At 38.1% G+C, this 16,617-nt stretch overlaps 1 protein-coding gene across 11 annotated transcripts in view; it reads right to left on the minus strand.

Moving 5' to 3' along the window:
* lrp1bb (low density lipoprotein receptor-related protein 1Bb) overlaps window positions 1-16,617 on the minus strand; it is a 258,634-nt gene that overhangs the window by 190,106 nt on the left and 51,911 nt on the right. For 10 of the 11 annotated variants that reach the window (XM_077579277.1, XM_077579282.1, XM_077579281.1 and 7 more), the window contains exon 2: window positions 424-546. The exons of the other annotated variant lie outside the window; for it this stretch is intronic. In XM_077579277.1, coding sequence (XP_077435403.1) covers window positions 424-546 — 123 coding nt within the window. The remainder of the gene's footprint in view (window positions 1-423; window positions 547-16,617) is intronic. 11 annotated transcript variants of the gene reach the window in all.

Below are 16,617 nucleotides of genomic sequence, written 5' to 3' on the forward strand. Positions count from 1 at the left end.
CAGAAAATTATGTGTTTGGACTATGGAAACACACATACTACCAAATGAAAGATTGGACTCTCATCTTTCATCAGAAAAAAAAGTTTGTTTCAACCTTATTCCGTTTTTCAGTAATCAACAATAGAAAATGGTTAGTTTCACCTCTGTTTTGAAAAAAACGTCTTTTAACGTCTTTGGCACTCCATAGGATTTTACTAAACGTTATTTAACATTTTTGGCAGTCAAAGAGTTAAAAAATAAAAACAACTAGTGTGTGTGTGCTCTCTTAAAAGAGAAAATAAACAATAGACACTTGCAATGGCTGACAGTGAGTGTTAAAAAACAACAACACATTCTTTAAGTTATAACTTTGGTTTGTGCGTGATGATGTGTTCCCATGAGAAGGCGGCATGCTTGAGGGACAGGATGGAATGATCGACTTACAAGTCACGTCAGATTCATCGGAGTCATCGGGGCAGTCGGGCTCGCCGTCACAGAGCCAGGCTTCGGGGACGCAGGTTTGATGATGGTGACAGTGAAACTCCCCTACATCACACAAGATGGCCTCTGGATGGTTAAAGGGGAGGGCGGCGAAGGGAGAAACAAAAAAGAATGAAGTATGAGATGATAACAGTGAAAGCGGCTCACATGTTTGAAGCGCACCGTGAGTTGGTGGAGGTGATTGTGAGCGGACCTGCCCTGTAAGTGCTCGTGGCAAGGTGACATCGCCAATCAATCGCCATGGTTATTATTATGAGAGTCTGTTGCGTGATTGTGGAAATGTAAGCATAAGAGCAGTCGGATCCTCGTGTGACCCGAAGGAGAAGACTGTTGTGGTCTTTTTTTGGGGAGGTACTGATTAAAATGCTCCGAAAAGAGAAAACATTTGAAATGGTGGAGGAAGTGTGTTTGACAGCTACTCTAACAAAGACGCAATGTCCTTCATTTTAGAAAACGATTATGATGCCGTTTGGCAAAATTGCCTTTATCTCTCCTCCTCCTCGCCGTTGTACTTTGATTTGATGGAGGGACGGGGGCGCTTCCGGAGAAGCTCAGCCGACTTAAGAGTCATAGCAGTCTTTCATTATGGCAAGTATCCATCAAAGTGTTGACATGTTTGCTGCCGGTAGCTGTCAAGAGATTCAGCTTGATCATCCCTGAGAATGACACAGCCTTTGAAAAACGAGGGGAAAAACAGATTTTGCCATAAAAAAAAAAAGGGACATTGTGACCTAAAGAGATTTTTGCTCAGAGCAAAACAAAAATGCTGATTTATTTCACAAAGAAGCTCCCACTCCCTTGCCTTGTCTGTTATTCATCTCCCAATGGAATTCAATGCCATCATAGGTTGGAGTGGAGCATGTGAGAGATTGGGTTCGCAGCATTTGAATAGTGGGAGTGATAATTCAACATGCTCCTGCTCAGTAAAGGCCCCCTGCAGCAAATCCACTACCCGGGGACAGAGCCGAAAAGGTCAAACAGCTCATTCATTCCATGGCTCCTTTTTTTTTTCCTACTGATGCAATACATCTGCAATTTTGCCATTTAAATCAGGAAGCTCTTGTCATTTTACATGAGGGCATTTTTTATTGCTTCAGCCAGTGTGATCCAAATGTAAAATAAATACCATCAATGGCAGTAGATAGTTGAGAATAACAAATGCTTGTGCCACCAAAGTGTAATTAGAGCTGTCAAAATGAATCTATTAATCCACAAGTAATCAATTACCAAATCAATTGACAACTATTTGAATAATCAAGTAATCGTTTGGAGACATTTTTTTTTAGCTCATTCACTCCCAGCCATTTTCCCTGCAGCAACCCCATTCGCTCACGGCTGGTTTACTGGATTTTGCAAGACCCACAAAATATTGTGTTTTATTGCTATAAAAACATGCAACCTACCGACTGAAAGATTAAAGTCTCTTCTTTTATCAGGAAAAAATATATATTTCTATTTGTTTCCGTTTTGCAGCTATTTGCATTAGAATATAGCTAAGTTTAATCATTATTCACAAATCTGTGTGTGTGTGGGGGGGGGGCTTTTTTCAACATGGCCCTGGTTGATCTCATACTCTGCAGCCACCTGCTGGCCATTTTGGTAATAATTACCATTGCTTCAAGCATTCTCTTCAGGTCAGAGGTTGCATCAAAGCCTTCTGTATGCTCTAACAATAAAAAAAGAAACACCATGAAAACCGTATAAATACGTTTTTTAGACCATGGCAATATTTAAAAGAGAACATTTTATACGTTTTTGGGAGCAAATGAGTTCATTTAAAATGGTCCAAATCCTCTGATTTCAGCATATCAACAGTATTTGTTCACAGTTTATCTTCCGTGTTTTATCAAAATAAGACATTTGTTTTTACTTTGGAAAACAATGACCGAACTGATATCATAGTATATCGACACCACTCTTTTTTTTAAACCACTATACAAAGTACGAAACAAACACCAATCACAAGTTAACAAACAGTGATCCGGGGGAAAAAAAAGCTTTTGTAACACACTTTAATGCAAAATTAAAATGAATCTGATTAGTCGATTAATCGATTGAATAATCGATAGATTAATTGATTGTAAAGATATTTGATAGTGACAGCACTAAGTGTAATATAGAAAAACATCAAAATGCAGAATGTCAGACAATGTAAACTACTCTGTATGTGAAAATCACAAAGCAGTAGAAAATTGCCATCTTAAGTGCCGCACTGTCACCACGGATACAAAATGGAATATACTTAGGACCACACAATATTGTGACATAAATTACAATCATTTTACATCGAATTTTGTGTCAGACATATGTTAACGAGTCTTGACGCTGTCACTTTGATACGATGAACATCTGCAGCACCTAACGAACGCGCTGCAAAGATCTCTGCATGTCGCTTCCATTATTCACACTTTGGCTTGCTTAAAATGTTCATGAAGGCATATGCCGCGTTTACTTTTTTTTTTTTTCTGGATATGCCGCGTTTACTACGGTCGGAGGTAGATTGTCGCAAGTCTTCGAAAGAAAGTCTGCCGCACTTTTCAAGCTGAATTGATTACCGTTGAAGAGGGGGTTTGTGACACGAGGGCATTTTCCTCATTGGGTGATGGAAACCTTGAGAGAGACTGTTAGATATTATTAACATTTCAATTCTTTATTTCATATATTAACCATTGTTATACATTATTAACATTTTAATTCTTTATATTAACCATGTCGAAATGTTTTATAGATGTTAAGTAGTGTTGAGCTCAGTATAATTTGACCTTGAACTAAGCTGGAACATATTGTTTTCCTTCTCAGTGTTCTGTGCGAAAACACATTTAGTCCTTGAGAACAAAATCTGCTTCGAACACACACACCCCTGACTCTGTTTGCACCATCGCTCACGGAAAAGTACCCAGTGAGTATGTTTTGTCTACAAATGAAAGAGAGGCGGTCTGTTTAACTATAAGAAGCCATTTTCCACGCGGAAGACACACATTCGGACTCTGAAATTCCACCTGTTACGTGTTGTTTGGAGTCTGTCACGATGTCCAGAGATCTCTGTTTTTTTTAATTAAATCATCTTTGCAAAGGTGTTTTTTCTTACATTAAATCTGTCTTCATATTTTTGGAACACGCAAAGAGGACAAATATATTTATTCCTCTTCAAACCCCAGAGCAGCCCTCTTACCTATTGCTGTTCTACTTCCCTTTCAAGCCGCTTCACCTTGAAAGCCAAATATATATCTAGCAAATGACCGCTTATTCTATTTCATCGTTTTCTCCAGGCAGCCTCTCTTGGACAGCTGTTGTTGAAAAAGACATAAGTGAGGGAGGTCCTTAGTCCTGCATCATTCTATTTGAAGGACTAAAAAAAAAGGAATAAAGGCACATTTATATTGAGATAGCAGCATGGAAATAATATATGAGCGAGGGAAGAGCTGAAACAAACAAAAGAACCTCCAGTGAGCGATAAAGAAAACAATCCAAACGGGTTCGGTTTCCATAAGAGTGGAAACACGGTGGCACGGAGCCCGGCACATTATCATGAGCTTGGTTCCTTTTTTTTCTCCTTTTTTTTTTTTTTTTTAGATGAGCTTGGTTCCTGTCACCCAACAGCCACCACTGGCACACAGCATCCAGGCTCATTAAAGTCATGGGGCTTTTCGAGTGTGCCGGATATTGGGAGGAACAAAAGGATGCGGGGAAAACAGAAAAAGGTTTCCGTACCCTCAAAAGCTTTACTAGCCAGCACTCCCGGCAGCAGTGCATTTTTTTGGGGTTTGTTTTTGTTTTACTTGAGATAAGGCAAGAGTGACAGCGCAATTGCTACCAAAGTCTAGGACACTGCAGCACTTGGCAATTCGACAAAGAGCTATCATTGCTTAAGCGTAGCTGTGCTAGGGGGGAAAAATAACTATTTGAACCCGAGTTCATTTCACACACAAAAAAAACTATGCAAAACATCAAAACAGAACATATATATGGCCTTTATATTAATACACTTTAAAGTGGAAGTTAACCCCCCCCCCCCCCCCACAAAATTCCATGTTCTATGCAGTCTAAATATGGTATTCTGGTTAATATTGCGTTAGTGGATTATGAGTTAATAGGCAGCAAAATACAGCAGTTTTCATTAATATCAGAAGGCGGCCATTTTGCCACTTGTTGTTGAGTGGAAAACGACATCACATTTGCTCAGGTCTCAGGTAACAACCAATCACGGCTCAGCTTCAAAAAAACAGGTGAGCTGTGATTGGTTGTTGCCTGAGCCCGGAGCAACTGTGATGTCATTTTCAATCGACGGCAAGTGGCAAAATGGCCGCCCCCTGAGATGGATTTTGCTGTATAGCTCATATTCCACAAATGTAATATCAATCAGAATACCGTATTTAGAATAGTGAGCTTACATATAACATGTTATTGTCAAGAAATGTTTCAGGTTGACTTCGCCTCAAGCATAGGCTAACAGGTGGTATATGCGTTAAATTTTAATTTCGACTCTACCCACCAATCGCGATGCTTGATGATGACTTCATCTGCCTCAGTGTGGAAATGTCTTCAAGTACATCCAACCAGGACGAGGAGCTGCCAACCGTACGTGCATGTTCCCCATATGCTCAAGAACTAACGGGGAATGCTAGGTGCTAAGCTAACTTTCTTCGCACAGGCCACAAGTGATGACTGGCTAGCTAGTTAAGGCAAGGTATCTTAACTCATTCACTTCCAGTCATTTTCACTGAAGCAACCCCCTTTGCTCCTGGCTGTTTTACTGGATTTTGAGATATTGTTTTCTATTGCTATAAAAACATGGATAAGAGTCTATTTTTTTCATCAGGGAAAAAATTATATTTGTATCTGTTTGCAGCAATTAGCATTAGAATATAGCTTTCATCGATATTCACATTCATGGTGAAAACACTGTCAAAAAGAGCTTATTGCAACCTGGCTCTGGCTGATCTCTTATACTCTTCTGCCACCTGCTGGACATGTTTTTGTAATAACTACCATTGCTTGCATAAAAAACTTGACAAAGTAATTAAAAAAATCATATTTACACGTTTTTTGGTTTGAATTGATATCATATAACACATTTAAAAACCATTTAAAGACAAAAGAGTGTACCACATTAAAAAGTAAAGTAAAGAAGTAATTACTACTTCTCGCTAATTTAATCAATGATTAATTACAATGATAACCAGTTACAAAACAATAGCACCTTCGCTGTCTCTCATCTGAGTCACAAGATACCGAATATAATCCTTAATGACGGCAAGGACAAACCCAACTCCGTCTCCGTCTCACCCATGCGCACGCACCTCGATTAGCGATTGGAAAGCATCTCACATTGTCCGTGCAGCATCCAGCGCAGGTGCAGGTCATATGCATAATGGATGAGCACGAGACCGCCAGCCAACCTAAGCAGGCTATTAAGTATAACAACAGTATAACGCTGTCTCGGCGCGAGTCTTCAAATTGTTAATCCACCAAAAAATGTAGTGCGCCGAGATGCATCTCAATGTTTGCCACGTGAATAATAAATCTTTGTTACAAGCGTATTTCAGAGAGTGACGTACTCCGTGTGGTATTTAGCTTAAATGCCATTCCAGTCAAGTCTGATGAGAATATTACGACAAGAGAGAGTACCGTGACTCTGCTTACTGATGAACAATTTGAGGCCGTCACGGTCATATCGGCTTCACGGTGCTCGTGTTATAAAAAATATTGATCAGCCAACACCAAGAAAGTTTATGGTTGAAGAAAGTAGAATGAAAGGCAGCACATTCCAAGCTGTATCCAAATGGCCAAACACATCCGAGCCATAAAACTGGTACGGGATCAATAGATTAGATTACATTATAATATTGAATTTCATTAGATAGTGGCAAGGGATGCAAGTGTTTACAGATAAACCATGATGACATTTTAAACGGTGGCAAAATGTCAATTCTATTGACTCATCTTTGCGATCACAAACTGTCATTTGAATAATTTGAAGTACATTTTGTGTTGCCGTTTACGATTTCTAATGCGACGTACTATTGATGACCATAACACACACACACTCACACCCTCTTATAACTGTGTTCAGAATGAACCAATCACATTTAAGCTCAACACCTGCCACCATTTAAAGTGCTCCGAATAAATTTCAGCTGTTCTAGTAGGTATTTTGTGATTTATTTATTTTGTTTGTTTCCTGGCAAAAGCCTGAACGTATTTTCCCACGTTTGGTAGATTTTATATAGACCATCGAAAACCAGGTTGAACTTTTCGGCAATCGTTCTAAAAGGTATGTTAGGTGCTAACACAACACTACAAAAGCATACAGTAGTGATGAATAGTGATGGCAGCTTCATAATTTGGAGCTGTTTTTTTTTTGCCTTTTTTTTTCTGGAGAGCTCAGTATTGTTCATTCGGTAATTTTACCGATTTGACATGTCATCATCATTGCTCTCTTTTTTTTGTGTATGTGCGTGTGTGCGTGCGTGCGGGTGTGTGTGTATTCATTAGTTCACCTAAAACCTATTAAAAAAATCCCATACCGTTCACCTAAACCGAACACTTCCAGCCAGAGTCGTGAGGCCGTCAGGAGACCCGAGGAAGGACCAAAGAAAAGAAAGGAAAGTGAAATCATTTTTCAATGATGAAATCAATTTTTTTGAACAGGTGGGAGAAACTACGAACAGTTTTAAAATAGCAGCCACACCTTCAGTCTTATGCTTTAACGCAAACAAATTGTCAGGAAAAGCCTCCTAGAACAACTTCACTTCATTTGGAGTTGTTTGAATGTGATCACATCCCAGATTATAAAAGGGTGTGCACACCTGTGCAACCACATTACCTCAAGCTGCTTATTTTTCCAAACATTTTATTTAGGTCTCATCAAAACGCTGACATTTTAATTAACAGGGGTGTGGAGACTTATTATATTCCCCATATCAGGACAATAGTGATAACTGTGATCATTTTAGCCACTACAATCCTTAATAGATTTTTCATTCTGTTTTATCTCTCGTACCGGCCGACCTCCATTACAGAGTGGACTTACTTTCATCTCCACTACAAGAAGCAGGACATGTCAATATATTATTAAAAGCGAGTACAATATAAATGTTTCAGAGGACAACACAGAAAGAGCCACTTGCTTCACATGCGAGCCTCGTCGGTTTCATACAAAAAAAAAAAAAACACCAATTATACTGCATTTCCATCCGGATATTTTCACTGTTCCTCCGCTTTCAATTTGACCTTTATTTCATGATCATGACGTTCGGAAGGCTGCGATGTCCAATTAGAAAACACATTGGAAGCTTCACAACAGGACCAAAAGACACAATTGTTCCAAAAACACACATTCGGAAGAAGCAGCGTTTCCAAGCTCACTTTTACTTTTTTTTGTCAGCTTGTCAACATGTTTACAGCATGACAAAGCTTGTTGTGATTGACGGCAAGTTGCCAGCCTGTCAGCACAAAATGTCTCCCAAGAAACCTGACAGCATGAATCTAAAAGTTCACCGGAAAATAACATTAGCCGCTATCGAGCTTTGGAGTGCATTTCACTAAAAACAGGACTAATTTGAAGTATCCTGAGCTGCAAGTAGCAGAGCATATTTGAGTGTTGTGTTGACTGCTTGTTTTGACACACTTCTTGAAACGTATGATGGCGTCTGAGATCGCCTAATCCATAGAGTTGTGAAAACCAAAAAAAATATGACAGCCTGAAAATCCCAAATGTTGATAGACGTACATGTTTTTTTTTTCGGATTGACAATATGGGTGTCATAAAACAGATTTATTCTACAAGGTGCAACTTGAATAATAAACATTTATTTGGATTAAGAGTGCCAATCAAAAGTCAATAAATGGCCAAGTGATTAAATTGTGTATTCACTTGAATATTACTCCTCATTGACTGCCAATGACGGCCATTGACGTCAAACATCGATTTTAACTGGGCTGACAGTGAATGAGTTAAATACCACCAATCTCCACAATCAAAGATCATTTCCACTTTATGCTACATATTTTATGCATATGACTAGCTCACCAGTTTTTCAAGAAGAAGAAGTTGTTCGCAGTTGGACGACTTTTTGTTTTACCTCTTTGACTGCCAAAAACGTTAAATAACGTTTAGTAAAATCCTATGGAGGAGTGCCAAAGACGTCAAAAGACGTTTGTTTCAAAACAGAGGTGAAACTAACCATTTTCTATTGTTGATTACTGAAAAACGGAATAAGGTAGAAACAAACTTTTTTTTCTGATGAAAGATGAGAGTCCAATCTTTCATTTGGTAGTAAGCATAAATTTTCAATGTATATTGAACTATCCCATATAAAATGGCAGTTTTAGTCAACTCAAAATCAGTCACATTCAAAAACATTGGACTGCCTTTGCTTTTAAAAACTATCACTGAGAATATCATCATATCTAACTAATGTGATTACTAAGTTAACACATAAATAATGTTGAAGAGTTCAAATTTCATGAACAAATAATTGTATCATGACCAAATGAAAAGTAACTCATATTAGAGCATACCACAAATGTCTTTGTTATAGCAGAAGATGTTATCTGTCGGAGTCATGTGCATACACAATGAACTACAAAAAACAAAAAAACAAACAAAAAAACAATCGGATTTTTTTTTTGGGGGGGGGGGGGGGAGATAAAAAAAAAAGCGGAATTCCGCGAATTAGCGGAAAAATCACATCCCTGTATTGTTCATTTGTGAATTGACCCAATATGGTGTTGACGCTTGCCGAACGATGAGCAAAATATGGGGTGTCTGTGCACGGAAGTCATTTCACAGCCGTATTAAATTTGTGTCACTTGAAAATGTGCATGTAAATAAACGGAATATAGACATTAAATGGGAATTGGAGCGGCAGTGTAAAAATAATCCTGCCTTAGACTAATCAGTGACACACAAACACGACGCGACGCGTCCTCCCCAGCGGCGTGCGCGGCGCCTCTGACCGGCTGGAGCGCCGAGACTGTCGGGGAGAATCTCATGATGCAAATGAAAGTATATTTCCAACTTGTGTGTCGATCAAATAATATTGCACCTTGCTCATGTGGATATTCGAGGCTACAAAAGGTGCTCGAAATAAATGCTTCCTACCATGTGAAGAGGGTAAATTGAAGTATTCCCACAATTTAGGGTGAATGATGAGTTGTTTCGTCGAGGCAAAAGAGATTTGCTGGCCAAAATTCAATTCAGCTGTTTTATTTACAATGCTCGAGCAAAGGCAAATCATTTTGACCCAGAGGATGCGAGAGTATTTGGAATGTTTTATTCAAAAGCAAAAAATGTTGCTTTTGATACCAAATGACTCAGTCAGCAAGATTTTCCTTCCCATTTTGTCTTCATGCTTGCGTACGATACAACATAATCAAAAGAAATGCCACATCTTCATTAAAGTCATTGAGGGAATGAATCATTTATGATATTAAACATATTCCAATAAAGTGAATGCCCCGATTTTGTATACTAAACACTTTTTCTCTTTCCTTTTTTTTCCCACACAGGAGAAAAGAGCTCCACCCCGATAGTCGTTGATAACGATAACATCACACGAGGACGTCCAACAAGATTGGCGAGCTCAGACTGTGAGTAGCAACACGAGGAGGCGGACAGGCTGTCTTCGATTCTGACTGGCAATTGGCAGCTGCTTTATGTCGGAATAAAGCGGAATAGTGGTGCTTTCAAATACGAGTTACGGGAGCACATTCACAAACAAGTCAAAGCATCCCAAATCATCATTTCTCATTGAAATGAATGGAAATGTCATTAATCTGTTCCGCCTACACTCTAAAAAGAGAATTGTTGAACTCATTTAAGATTAAACAGACAATTGTTGACCAACTTAATAAAACTGCTTCAAGTGATAACACACGATTGAATTCATTTAATCCAAATTAAATATATTAAGTTAATCCAAAATCAGTCTATTAAGTTTAATTAATTATGAGTTCATTATAATATTCGTTCGTTTAATATATTCACTTTTGGACTAACTTACTTAAATCGTGTGTTACTACTTGAAATTTGATTAAATTGATCAACAATTCTCTATTTAATCTTACATTGGTTAAACAATTGTCTTTTTAGAGTGTACCAAAAAACACACTCAATTAAATTTGTTTAAGTTTGTTTTTGTAAAAAAATGGCACTATAATAATGTGCTTTAAAAAAAAAAAAAAAAAAACATCCAGTAATGACATAATAACACTCTGGTGAGTGTGCCTTGACCACCTGGGAGCAGTTACAGCTGCCCGTATATTCCCAATTTCCAAAACAAACAATGATTTATGAAAGTAAAATTGATGAATACGAATATGCATTTAATTTAATTGCAAGTGTTTATGTTCTCAAAAGAGCACATCTACAACATTCAGAGGAAATCACAATGTCCCATCACTAGTAAGCTTCTTTTTTTTTTTAGCTCCACGCAGGGCTGTGCAATTAATCGAAATGCAATTACAATTTCAATTATTACATGCCACAATTACAAAATAAGCAAAATCATAAACAAATGTAAAATATTATTAATACATTTTTTTTCAGTTCAAATGTATATATTTGTACATTTTTTATGTAAAAATAACCAATTTAATAAAAATTATTGTTTGGTCCAAAAGAAACTGGCATAATTATAGTGTTTCAACTAAATTTTGTGATTGATATTTTCTTAATAATCAAGCAGCCCTGGGTCCACGGGAAGCAGATTGGTGACCCCTGACCTATAGTGGTGTCTAATATAGGCTGGGCAAATTTTCCCTTCAAACTGTAGCTGTTAATAAATGGCAATTTTGTGTTGACATTATTTATCTGTTCCAATGTAGACAAATACATTATTTATATTGGCTAATACTAAGTAAAAGCTATATACTGTATTCCCCCAAGATTTATTTTTTTTGTTAACAATGAGCTGCTCCCCCGGTATGATTGTGGCGGCCATGCGTGAATTTCATTTGCATGACAATGTGTCATTATACCGCTGATGATAACCCCTTCATCCTCGGATCTGCCGGGGCCCCCTTTTTCTCCCTTGCCCTGTCCAAGGTCACATAATAACTGCGTCGCTCTATCTTAACCAGCAGCAGTCTGAGGGATTTATACTCCGCTCCCTGCCGTGATTACCAATCAGGTGGCGTAATAGCTGCTTAAGCAGACAGCGTTTCCGCCATCACTGAGGGGTGAAGTGCCTGTCAAGGTTGCCGGCCAGTTTGTCCGACGTGTGCTGATTCTCTGCGGGTCGTGTCAGTGCCTTAAGCCGTAGCCTCCAGATTAAACGGCATTATCCGAGGTGAGGCCAGCCAGAGCGGTTACGGGGAGGGGCTCGCATCCCTCGCGAGTGGAGCGGCAGCCGCTCATTATGTAACAAGTTGCATTGTGGAATGACAAACAAGTTGGAAGGATGAGTGACCACTTTTAGACTTTTTTTTTTTATGCATACAGTGGTGCCTTGAGTTACAAGTGAGCCAGCGCATGAGTTTTTCAAGATAAGAGCTGTTTCAGATGATTATAACTCACTTCACAACAAATAGCAGTTGGGCGGTTAGTAAACAATTCCTTAAAAACGAGGCTTCAAGCTATTTATAGATTCACTCCATGTTTACAATTACTCTCGTTTCAAAAACAACCGTAGCTTAGCCTTTCAGTATGCTATCTTAATGCTAACTAGGATTTACGTGGAGGTGCTTTGGCCTTTTAAGTGACGGGACTGAAAACAAACGTAGCGGTCTTCAAGTGCTGCTGACCTTCAGTGAACCCTTGAGACTGACTCATCGAACCCCCGGGGTTCAATCAAACCCATGTTAAGAAGTGCCACTGCCGTAGAGATGGACGAGCGGAATAGAAAATGGATGGATGAGTCATCGTACCGTCAGTTCAACACCACACATACGGCAAGAGTTAGACTGCAAACTTACAAATCCGAGTTATTAGTTTGCACTGGACTCGTTGTAACTGCTAAAACAACAAATCAAACTTTACACTGGAGTACTACATACAAATGACGGTAATAAAATATGCAAATGAGAATGAAGCCTTTTGTATCCCAATCGTATGGCTTGAATCATGAAAAAGATAAGAAGAATGTTATTTCTGATGAAAGGTCAGCAAATGGCATCTTGGCTCAGCTGTCTATCCACAATCAAGCACTTCCCGTCGCTAATCTGACATTTCTGTCGCCGCCCCACTATCGATGCACGTGATTAAGATGGGCTTGCCCTTTATTGAGCTTTGCGCTTTTAGCCGTCGTCAATCGTCGCAAGGTGGGGATCGTCTCATCCGGATCTGATGAGTTTCATTCCACAATAAACGGGGTAACGCGTCTCGGACTTGCTAGGAATTTGGTTGTGAACTTATGTTGCATATGGTGAGGTGTACAGTACATAGCTAGAGACAAAAGTAGTAGGACACCTTCAGGAACATTTTTGCAACTACAACAGCTTGAAATAACACCATTTTGGCACGTCCATTAGCCTTATTAGCATCATTAGCTTTAACGTAAACTGGATTTAAGTAATGGGGAACACCACTGACTCGTGGACAGCCGATTGCAACATAAAACATACCACAGACACATTTTCGAATGAGGAATGAGCTAGCCAAATTTACCCACATGCAAAGTACACACACACAGAGGTGGGTAGTAACGAGTTACATTTACTCCGTTACATTTACTTGAGTAACTTTTTGACTTCTAAGAGTAGACCACACAATACTTTTTACTTTTATTTGAGTATATGTGTGACGAAAAACCGCTATTCTTACTCCGCTATTTTGGGCTACACTAGAGTCGTTACCGCCATTTCATACATTCGATTTACCGGATTTTTACGGCCATGAAGCGCACTTAAAAGTCTTAAGTTTTCTCAATAATCGACGGCACGCCTAATAATGAAATGCGCCTTTTGTTCCAAAATCTATAAATGTTGTTGTGCGACTTTGGCAAGCGCTCCGCTTGACTGACTGTGTGGGAGCATTTCCGCGGACACATTGCTAATGTACAGATAATGCGGCCCTGGTTGAAGACTGGCAGGCATGATGACAACCTGAAAGATGATGTATTGGTGCTTTTCGCTTTAAGAAACTGCCACCACAATTGAGTATTTGTCTCAGCCAATACTTTTCCACTTGTACTTGAGTGATGATTTTGATGACTACTTTTTACTTTTACTTGAGTAATATTATTTTGAAGTAACGCTACTCTTAATTTTTTGTTTTTGTCTGATGACATTGTTTTCAAAAATAAATCAGACTTCATGTTCAAGCAGTTACTTAATAATTGAGTATTTGTCTCAGCCAATACTTTTCCACTTGTACTTGAGTGATGATTTTGATGACTACTTTTTACTTTTACTTGAGTAATATCATTTTGAAGTAACGCTACTCTTAATTTTTTGTTTTTGTCTGATGACATTGTTTTCAAAAATAAATCAGACTTCATGTTCAAGCAGTTACTTAATAATTGAGTATTTGTCTCAGCCAATACTTTTCCACTTGTACTTGAGTGATGATTTTGATGACTACTTTTTACTTTTACTTGAGTAATATTATTTTTGAAGTAACGCTACTCTTAATTTTTTGTTTTTGTCTGATGACATTGTTTTCAAAAATAAATCAGACTTCATGTTCAAGCAGTTACTTAATAATTGAGTATTTGTCTCAGCCAATACTTTTCCACTTGTACTTGAGTGATGATTTTGATGACTACTTTTTACTTTTACTTGAGTAATATTATTTTGAAGTAACGCTACTCTTACTTGAGGACAATTTTGGGCTACTCTACCCACCAAAATTCCAAGGAGGGAACAAGGAGCTTTAAGCATCCTCGCTAGCCACTGAGTTCCTGCCAAAGTGCTACTTAATGACTGCCAAAAACGTTAAATAACGTTTCGTAAAATCCTATGGAGGAGTGCCAAAGACGTTAAAAGACGTTTGTTTCAAAACAGAGGTGAAACTAACCATTTTCTATTGTGGATTACTGAAAAACGGAATAAGGTAGAAACAAACTTTTTTTTTCTGATGAAAGATGAGAGTCCAATCTTTTTTTTCGTAGTATGTGTGTTTCCATAGTCCAAACACATAATTTTCTATGGACCTTGAAAGATCAGTCAAAATGCTTAAAATCGGCTGGCACCCACGGCATCCCTTTTCTGAAAACGTCTGGCAGTCAAAGAGTTAAAATAAATTAATAAATAAATAAAAATCTAAGAGGAATCGAATAATTGAATTTTTAGGCTAGTGTGAACCAGTTAAAAAAAAAGATACCACTCTTTTTTTAAAGCTCTCCTTCAGAACTGTTAGTTACTAATAGAAAATAGTGATTTTGAATTCCCCATTTTAACTCAAGTTTTATTCATGTTAATGTGCTGCTTGTAAATAAATCTCTGTAATACCTGATTGAATATTTTGAAAAATGCTCTGTGTGTTTGTTGTTAGCTCACCAGGAACGTTTGTGTATTTTTTATTTTAATTTTTTTTACATCCTGCAGGTAGTAAAACATTTTTTATTTTGCAATGCCCGAAGGTTAGACAAATTCCCATCATATCAGAGATTATGGATTAGTCTGTCAATCAAACATCTCTGCCAGTGAGGTTAATGATGTGACTGGTATCGATCCGGGAAAGCTCTGGAGGAACACAGATATGCTCTTTCCAGCAATCTACTTTTACAGACAGCCCAACATTTAGCTGCTTAGACGTCATCGGACTGCTTTGATTCTGTCGACTTTGATGTCAAATTGCTTCACGGGGAGTATTTTTGAATTGAATTTCACGTTGGCGAAGGTGCAGACTGCCGAGACGCTGTCACGTCTGCACATCCAGTGCGGGATTATCAATTTCCATTGTGTGTCGGGGTGGTGAGGAAAGGTTTATGCAAGAATAATATATTCCTCCTACAACCTGACAAAACACCCTCCCCTCGTCAACCCTATAAGAAGCTCAAAAATGATAAGGCAATCCCTACTTGAAAAATGGGTCAAAACATTTCATACTGTATAACAATAGAATGCGCATCTAAAAAAATAATAATAATCTAGTTAGTATGAATAATGGCTCATCCCTTTCCTTTCTACTTGCTCATCTTTTTTATGTATAATTAATATAGCATTAATCATCCCAATAATATACATTATGCATTATTTTTAATGTTTGATACCGATTTTATTTGTTCTGCAGTAAAAGTGAACGAGCACAACGTGCATTTCCATTTCCTCCAACAGAGACCAAAAATGTGAATAAATCGTTTGCATTAAAATGCACGACTCTCGCTGTTGCTATTCCGTTCACCAAAACGACGTCATTTATTCCAAGAAAAATGTGAATGCGACATCTTGCGCTCAAATCCAATCTTTTCTGCCCTTGCATGTAATTATCATCGCCGCGCAAGATAAAATGTACGCACGCGGGCGCTATGTAAATACATCTGGCTGCCGAATAATCCAAATAACTGTGTTTTACAAACCAACACACATCGCTTGGGTATTAAAATGCAAATGTGCACGTGGCGTATGCGGCTGCATCGCGCATACATTCATTAGGTGCCGCGGGTCCCAAAGCTAATGAACGTAAGGAAATGGAAAAACAACACATAATTCTTGTTCAACGAAGTCGAGAACAGCTTGTTTTGCACATCTTGTCCGGAAGCAAATAATCATTGGACTGCCTTGTGCTATTACACGCTACAGCTACATCTGCACAATTGTAGAGCTCTTTTCATCCTTATACGGTATAAGTTCGGAAACAGATCAATCTGCCGGACTTTGTATCATAGTTTCAAAACTTTCAAACTTGTTGGTTGACGCTATAAATAATAATAGACAGTTGAGCACAAATGTATGTCAATAAGTATCCAAAGAAACTTTTCATATTCATTACAGTATACATTTTTGGTAATATTGCAATACGGGGAAAATACATGTTTAAAAAAAAAAAACGTCACTTCTTGTGAACAAGGACATATTTTTCATCCAATTATTTTTTGCTATGCTGTAAACAAAATTTCTGGTCTAACTAATTATATTTAAATGAAGTTGCATATTTTAAAGTACCTTATGTCTGTTTTGTAAACCATTTTGGGGAAAATAACTACAATGGCTCTTTTGTCATTTGTAAATCATCCATTTCGTAATTATTTG

Source organism: Vanacampus margaritifer, chromosome 11 (assembly GCF_051991255.1).
Source record: "Vanacampus margaritifer isolate UIUO_Vmar chromosome 11, RoL_Vmar_1.0, whole genome shotgun sequence".
Taxonomy (NCBI): Eukaryota; Metazoa; Chordata; class Actinopteri; order Syngnathiformes; family Syngnathidae; genus Vanacampus; species Vanacampus margaritifer.